Raw genomic sequence first — 9,053 nt, 5'->3', positions numbered from 1 at the left:
TAGGTCCATCAGTGAGTTTTGACCGAAATTCACTGATGAATCTAAAGAGCTCTGATTGCACTTATTTCAATTCCTATGGATTTTTAAGATCACAAGGAGTTTAAATTTGCTATTTATGATTTATTTTAACTTTCTAAATGTATTAAAATGTTATCAACAAATTAACTAAATCTTAAATATGTGATAAAAAAATAGATTTGTCAGATTGATAAAAAGGAAAATGCATTTGAAAAAATATATCATTTGATAAATATCAAAGTAACGTACTTCTTTTGATCAATTAAGATTTCTAGGTGCGTTATTTGATAAATTGCCTAAAAGAAAATCATTAACATAGATTACTCAGGAAATTATTTTAAAAATTAAATAAAAAATCATGGACGCATAAAATAAAAGCAAAGGATAAATTCGTACAATTAATCAATAGATTTTTTTTGGTTATTCAGCGAAAATATTTCAGAAAATTTCAACGACGCAATTAATAGTAATATTAATATTTTAAAGGTAAATATATTAATTAACATCTATTACAAACCTTAACTAAACATATTAAAAGCATGACATTACATTTCACGTCTACTCACAATTCACGGATCTTAAAGCAGCGGTTATGCGTTCTGTGCGAATCATAAAGCTACTGATAGCAGTTTCGTTTGGCACTTGGAGCTACTCGCCGGAGCTGTGGCCGGAGTTGATGAAGGCGGCGACCGTCTTCAACAAGTTCACCGAAATATCGCAGGCGGGGTTGACGAGGTGGAAGACGTGGGAGGAGTCCGGGCCCTCTGTCTCCTCCAGCCGCGCTTCCCCCTTCCAGCCGCTCGTCGTCAGCAGCTCGTGGTACACCCGCCCCCTGTCCTTGAGCGCGTCCTTCTCTGCCACGGCCACCACCACCCGGCGGGCTGGAAGCGCCACCAGGCTGGCCGCCCCCTCCGCCGCGGGGTTGATCAGCGGATCGTCCACTCCGGTGGTCCCCGGACACGCCCACCGCCACATTTGTTCCGTTCTCTGTCTCTCCGTATCCGAAGCGTCAGGCTCCGACCCGATCGGCTCCGATCCCCAGAAGAAAGGGTGAATCAGCAGCAAACCGTCGATCACCACATCATCCCGGCCCAGCCCCTTCTCCCCCACGCGCAGCGCCACGTGGTGGACGATGTTGGCCCCGGCCACGAACAACCGCCCCAGATCCGCCTGCCCCTCCGCCAGCCACGGCTCATCCGGCGGTCGCGACGCGACCCACCGAAGCGCCGCGTAGCAGTCATCGTACGCGATCGGGAGCGGGAACTCGGGCGCACGGCGGTAGTCGACCGACACCGCGACCACGCCAGCAGCGGCGACTAGGGCGTTGAGGTAGTTGTGGTAGGTCGGCGAGGCGGCGCTCTCGATGAGGAAGCCGCCGCCATGAACGTAGACGAGTACAGGGAGCGCGCGGTCGGGCTGGGGGTGGCCCGGGAGGTAGAGGCGAGCGGAGAGGTTGGTGGCGGGATCGACGAGGACGTCCTTGGAGACGACGCCGGTGGCGGAGTCGACGCCGGTGGGAACGACGGCGGTGCCGATGAAACGCTCGACGCGGCCGCTCTTGTAGACGCGGGCGAAAGGAAAAGCATCGACGGTAATTTCGTCGGCGGATACGGATTCGATTGGAGTGAGGGCAGCCATTGCTGGAAGAAGAAGGGCTCGACAGTCGATGGGATATCAGTGAGGAATGAGGAGTGAGGAAACGGTTTAATTTATAATGATTTTTTTAAAAAAATAAATATACTATTATTATTATCATCATCATTATTTCCATATTAGGTACCGGATAATGCGAAGGCATTTATTCTGGTGGTAGAAATTGTTAATTTATATGAACAAATGATAAACGTGGATAAACTTACAAGAACGGCTACAAGACATAAATTGATTCAATTATATATATATATATATATATATATATATATATATATATATATATATATATATATATATATATATATAAATAAAAGCTTATTTATTAAAAAATAGTTTTAAAATATTATTGATTTTATATAATATAACATCATTTTTAAAAATATAATTAAAACTGTTAATATCAATCATAGGTCATGATGAAAAAAAGACGAGAGTTGCACAGTTGCTTTCACTGTCAAATATTTAATAAATAAATTTATTAAATTATTATGTTAATATTAGAATGTTTCTTGAATGAAACATGTTCTAGGTTAATATATTAATAATGACCACTATATTTGTATGAGAATTTGAGTGTATATATGAATAAAAATTTTCCAGATTTAAGGGTTGAATTGTTATATTAAGTAAAAAAAATTCAAATAAAAAAAAAAAATTAAGTGCTCATTGGGTGTGTAAGATAAGGTGTAGATAACATTTCTCATAGTGTTAAATATAAAAAATTTTCACACCATAAGTTATATAAGTGTAAATATTATAAGAAAATTAATTGACTAATATTTAGAACATCGTATGAGAATATTAATATTTTATGTATATAAGATATACAATGGATAAGAGAAAAGAGAAAGATGATAGAAAATTTACATTTTAAATTATGGTATGCTTGAAAGGGTAAAATAAGAAATGAAGTAGGTATTATAGATAGTTTGATAAAAGAGAAAATAGTAGAAGTGTTAGAAAAAGAATAGGATTATAGTGTAAGAACCCCGTGATAGTTTTAATATGATCAATCAAGTTAAGATGTTTTGTTGTCTTTTGATGTCTTGTGTCTAAGTGTGCAAGAACTTAGGAGCACAGAAAGTAGAGCAAAAGACGCGGCTAGCGAGAAGGACGACATGGGAGAGAGTCGACTGGCTAGGTGTGTCCAAGGGATGAGATGTTGTGGAAGAATACGCTAGCGGACGAGAAGGAAGCACGCGACATTTCCGAGGAATAAGAACCCAGAACGGAAGATGGCTCGAGAAGGCCGAAAAATGAGTTCGGGTGAACCCTATTCTAGATGGCCGAGATCACCTAAGCAAGCGGAATCGGAACGGAGCAGAATCAGAAAGTCAACACTGAGATGACTGATGTCCGTGCGCTCGAACCACTTTTAGTGCCTAGGGAGCCCCCGAGGCGCCTTTGTATGCGGATAACATCTGTGAGGGTTTGAGCGCCCGGACCCGCTCCAGGCACCCAGATCGGGATTGGATTATGCCACGTCAGTACTTCGACCAGTGGACTATAAATAGAGCACTTGTCTTCTCCTTTTCGAACAACACACTTTGTACTTCGAGTTCTATTCAATTCTTCACTTTCGAGCTTCATTTTCATGTATGAGACTTCTCCGCCTCTAAAGTTTTGTTCGAGAAGGAGATTTTCTTATTGAGCCAACTTACCTTGGAGTAGCAATACACTAATTGCCAACCAAGTAAATTTGTGTCTCGTACTTATTTTAATTATATTATTCTATAATATTTCTTTAAGTGTGTAATTGCTTTAAAGCTCGATCAAGTTGAGAAAGGTATTTTATTTTTGTGTGCAAGGCAATTCACACCCTCTTGCCGACTGCAAGGGACCAACATATAGATGATGAAATAAAGCTATTAATGTAATTAGCATATATCACTACAACAAAAACCCTCATAGACATCAGTTTTCCACCGGTGTCTATTACATTTTCGACCGATGTCTATGAAGGCGATGTAAAAAGTCTGTCATTTTAGACATCGGTTTAAAACCGGTGTAGTATCACTTAACGACACCAGTGTTCGAATCGGTTATTAACCGGTGTAGTATCACTTAACGACACCGTTTCATCAACGGTGTAAAACCGATGTAATATTATATGTTAATAACACCAGTTTTGGCAGCGGTATACGACCGATGTAATATTAGTTAATAACACCGGTTTTGCAGCGGTGGAAAACCGATGTAATATCAGTATTTTTTAACAGTACAAATTTGATTTCTGAAACAGTAACAAAAAAAATACACAAATATTCACAAATTACACAAATATTCTTCATTCAACAGTATCCATAAAATACACAAATATTCACAAATTACATAAATATTCTTCTTACAACAATATCCATAAAATACACAAACATTCTTTTTACATCAAAAGCTAATAGATATCAGAATCAAGGTAGAACATTCTTTTAACAACACATCAAAGTAGAACCGCACTTCAAATGTAATCTAGCATGCATTCAGCCCACTCGAACCGCACTTCATCAATTTCAACTATGGAGTACTTGAGATTTGTAAACTGTAAAAACACATAAATACTATATTAGTAAACCAAGACTAAAAATCATAGTTGAAAAAGCAGTAAGAGCACCAGGTAACAAGATGACTAATTGGAATGCTTAAAAAGAGAAACATTCATCAATTATCTCAACCACATCATATAGTGATAGATCTATCATTCCTGGGAATTGTTTATCACTAAGAGTACATGGAAATTCAATTCATTAGTAGTCGACCCAAATGACATAACTGTTTATCACTAAGAGTATATGAAAAGTAATTCCTTAGCAGTAATAAAGATGAGTAACATCAATTCATTTATATGATATGATACAATAACATCAAAACAAATTTTTATTTCAAGGGGGAAATAGCTAAAATGCTAACTAGTCAACATGAATTTCAACCATATATAGATGCAACCATATATATAAATAAATAAATAAAAGAAAAGAAAAAAAATGCATCACATAAGAAAGTATCATGCTACTTACATTGATAACATGGGAAAATTCATGGCAAAAGATCAAAGCTCTAGATAACATGGGAAAATTATATCTCAGGATCCTTAATGTTTTGCATTCCTGCATAAGTTTAGTGAAGCAAAAGATCAAAGCTCCAGATAACAACAATTCAAAGCATCATTCTACAGCAACCCTAAACACTGACTTCCAAATATACCTCCAGTTCCACTTCAAAATGTTCAACCACAGGGAATTACAAGAGCTACCTGACAATATCCAACACCACGAATCCAATGAATCATCCATCAAGATCTTAAACACGCCTAAATCATCTCTCTTAAAAAAAAATGTATAACTAGTGCTATACAAAGATCAAAAGCAACTAAATAAAGTTAAGCAGGAAGATACACAGAAGAAGGCAAACATCTGCAAAGATGTAAGTTTCTAATAGAAAAGAAAATATAATTTTAATGCCCAAGAAGGTTATCAGTAAATTAAAAAAAAAAGAAGGCAAACTGAAGAACATGCCAGTAGAGGATCCAAACAATTCATCCAACTAGTATTCTGATCCTGCAAGTAATAAGGAAACTATACCCCAAAAATAATCAAAAGCCTAGTGCAATAGAGAAATGATAGGACATGAAGTGAAGCTATGCACTAATTATGAAATCAATTGAGTGGGGTGCTACCAGGTACCAGTTCAGTAAATAGAATCAAATAGTGAGTAATTGTGCTACATTTCCTCCTAATTTAATCCAAATAAATCCAATGTATCATCATGATGTAGTACAATGAAAAGCGCTGAGTCAAAGGCAATATCTTTACTGCTCTAATATCCATATGCTTTCCATTAAACTATCAGAATCTGAAGCTTAGTGGAGTAGGCAATGGCAACCCAGTCGGGCTGGGAGGAAGACCACTGCAACTGCTCGATCTCTGCTCCGGCAGTGTAGGCAAGTATGGGATCGAGGCCACCCTCAGCAGAAGCGGCTGCCATAGACTTCTGGACGTTGCCATGATAAACAAAAATATCATGAGGAAGAATCTATAGAAGTACCTGGACAACATGGGAAAATTCATTAAGAAGTACCTTAAGGCATTTCTAAAAAAACACATAAAGTTTATAAATTATCAGAACGTTTGTTCAAGTTTGCAGACACACTAGCCTCATTAAATTTGCAAATGCACAACACTTGTACATACAGTGAGAAAGGAATTGCAAATTCTATGGGTACATGATTAGAGTGTTAGTCCTTCATTGGCAATAATAGATAAAATCTCATACACTGATAACCGTTAGTGTGTGTTTGCAAAGAACTCACTGTAGCAGTTCGCCTCTCACTGAAGCATTTGGACTTCTGTAGTTCCTTGTAGAGTTCACCTTTAGCTGCATATTCCAGTATCAAGTAAACTCGAGTCTGTGATACAAAATCTAGGTCAACTGAGGTGGCATAAACAAAATTCAGGTTCAATATGCCTACAATCTTTATAAGTCAAGATAGAGCCGAACCTGATCATAGAAGTAACCATATAGGCGTAATATGTTTGGATGCCGGAGGTGGCTTTGTATCTCAACTTCACGTCGCAGTTGATGCTCAACTTGAGATTGTTTGAGCTGCCTCTTGAAAAGCACTTTCAATGCCACGATATGGTTACTCTGCCTCGCCAAAATGACATAAAGAAATCAGTTATAACATAATGAACGTACCAGGAAAACGAACTCTAGTATGTTATGCATTTGAGCAGTCACTCGAAGCTAACAAAATTAAAGAGGTTCGGCACTGGAAATTCAAGCTTTCACCATTCTTAATTTGACAATATTATTAGTTTAAGAAAAGCGTTAGATAAATCTGTCAGAGTTGACTTTCATACCTTCTTTTCCCTGGCCAGGTAGACATGGCCGAACTTTCCTCTTCCGAGGGGCTTCCCGATATCAAAATCATTCAGCGTCCATCGTTTCTCCACTTCTGAAGCATTCAAAGGAGACTATTGGGAAGAATCTATAGAAGTACCTTAAGGCATTTCTGGTCATTCAGCGTCCATCATTCAGCGTCCGACACGTAAAGCTTGATGTTGTTCATCTTCTTTCTGGTGTCGAATAGGTCGAACGGAGCACGCTTCGGCACGAAAAGGATGGCTTTGAACTCGAGCTGTCCTTCTACGGAGAAATGTTTCACGGCCAAGTGTTCCTCTCAGTCATTGGTCAGGCTCTTGTAGAACGAAGCATACTCATCCTTCGTGATCTCTTCTGGCTTTCGCAGCCAGATCGGTTTCTGCTTGTTGATCTGCTGCCATTCGTGGGAGACTTCTTTCACCTTCTTCTTCTGGGACTTTTTGTCCTTGTCTTCGTCGACTTCTTCAATGTTGTCGTCCTCTTCCTTCTTCGATTCCTCATCGTCCTCATCGTCACTAATTTCTTTCTCGGTGGTCTTCTCTGTCCATAAATAGATTGGATAGCTGATGAACTCCGAGTGCTTCTTCACCAGATCCTTAATTCTCCTCTCTTCCAAGTATTCCAGCTACAAGACGGGGCAATTTGTATCTTTAATTACTAACTGGTGGGAGAAATTGAGAAAACTATGGTAGCAGCTAAAAATCTAGACTATTTAGAGATAAACAAGTACCTGGTCCTCTTTGAGGTAGAGGGTGATTTTGGTTCCCCGGCCGAGCTGCTCGCCGGCTGTGTCTCTTGTGACAGTAAATGAACCACCGGCTTGTGATTCCCAGATATACTGCTCGTCGTCATTGTGCCTGGTTGTCACAATAACCTTCTCTGCGACCAGGTAGGTGGAGTAGAAACTGACACCAAATTGACCAATCATGCTCACATCCGCGCCGACTTGGAGTGCCTCCATGAACTCCTTGGTGCCAGACCGTGCGATAGTGCCCAAATTGTTCACCAGATCTACAAAGACAAAAACAATTACCAATGTTCTAGCTATTTCATGTTTTCAGGTTTCGTCGATCCATCACTTGGAGAGCATCATTTACCAAAAAATGGTGTACCCTCAAAAAGTTGGATTACGATGAACTACTTGCAGTGAATGCAAACATTCAAACGAGCATCCCGACAAGGTGCGGAGAAGAGAAATTACCAGCTTTGGTCCGCACGAGGCGGATGAAGAGCTCCAGCTGGGCGTCCAGCTTTCTCTTGTCGGTGAGACCCTCGAACCGGATCTTATCGAGTGCCTGCAGTCACACGATTTGCTTCAGCAACGACAACACAGGGGAAAAAAACGGGAGCAGCAACATGGAAAGCAGCGATGTCTCACATCCGAGGCGTTGCTAATCAGCTCGCGCAGGAAGATCTCCTTGTTGGAGTAGAAGGTGTTGATGATGAGACTCAGCAACTGGTTGATCTCCGCCTGGAACGCGAAGGTCTCCGTCTCCCCCATTTGCACGTCCGCCATCACCTCGATCGAAAGAAACTGGTTTCGCGAACGGGAACCGGAATCGAATGAATCAAGTGCTTCGATGCGATCTCGTCGGCCCCTACCTTGGCCAGGAAGAGCGAAGAGAGGAAGGAGGAGGAGGAAGAGAGGATCAGACGAGGAGGCAGAATGGAACGATTTATGCTGCGATTTTGCTTAGGACCGAAGCAGGTGGTTTTGATCCTAATCGGGAGAGGAAGGGGCGTCGATCCAGGAAGGGGAAGAGGGAGATGAGGCTGAGAGAGATGGTCGGAGGTTTAGGTTTAGGTTTAGGCTGAGAGAAGGGGCGCAATATTGGTTTAGGTTTGGAGGGAACTTTGTGAAGTGTTGTAAATTTTGGCTGGTGGAAAAATTAAATTATTATTTTTTGGTTCATTAACACCGGGTTTTAAAAACTGCTGTTAAAACCGGTGTCTATTAACAAAAAAAAGGCGCTCATAGACATCGACTAAAAATTCGATGTCTATGAGCGAAAATCAGCGCTCATAGACACCAATTTTTGAAAAAATCGGTGTAAAATACTCAAAGACATCGGTTTTTACTTAAAACTGTTGTTGTTCCACCGATGTCTATGAGGGTTTTTCTTTTAGTGTATATACAAAAGATTCTGCTAATCGAAATGATTTTAATAGAAGAAGATCTAATTAGACATATATAAATGAAAAATGAGAAATATAAGAAGATGCACCAAGGATTATAAGTTTGAAACAAAAAATGAAAAAGGAAAAAACTATATTAAATTTTGTAATAGCATATAATGTTACACTAATTAATATGTTTTTCAATGAAAGATAAAAAAACACTTGGTCACATTAAAAAATGAGAACAATAAATTTTAAATTGACTTTCTTATGGTTAGGAATATTATAAAGATTATATTACAAAATCATCCCTAGAAAAAACTTAACTATCCAACATAGATTAGTAATGTAAGATGTATGACTTAAGTATAATATCAATAGAAGATAAA

The 9,053-nt window shown here is 39.4% G+C and overlaps 1 protein-coding gene and 1 pseudogene across 1 annotated transcript; both read right to left on the bottom strand.

Annotated features, from left to right (window-relative positions):
- Positions 1-507: 507 nt before the first annotated feature.
- Positions 508-1,691, bottom strand: LOC122011444 (tuliposide A-converting enzyme 1, chloroplastic-like). The gene has a single exon (XM_042567835.1). It carries the CDS (start codon positions 1,654-1,656, stop codon positions 667-669), a length of 990 nt encoding a protein of 329 aa, XP_042423769.1. The 5' UTR covers positions 1,657-1,691; the 3' UTR covers positions 508-666.
- Positions 1,692-5,502: 3,811 nt separating this feature from the next.
- On the bottom strand, positions 5,503-8,103 carry LOC122010729 (annotated as a pseudogene).
- Positions 8,104-9,053: the final 950 nt, after the last annotated feature.

This window comes from Zingiber officinale, chromosome 8A (assembly GCF_018446385.1).
Source record: "Zingiber officinale cultivar Zhangliang chromosome 8A, Zo_v1.1, whole genome shotgun sequence".
Taxonomy (NCBI): domain Eukaryota; kingdom Viridiplantae; phylum Streptophyta; class Magnoliopsida; order Zingiberales; family Zingiberaceae; genus Zingiber; species Zingiber officinale.
Note: the sequence above shows the minus strand (reverse complement) of the source record. Positions and strands in the feature narration are given on the sequence as shown.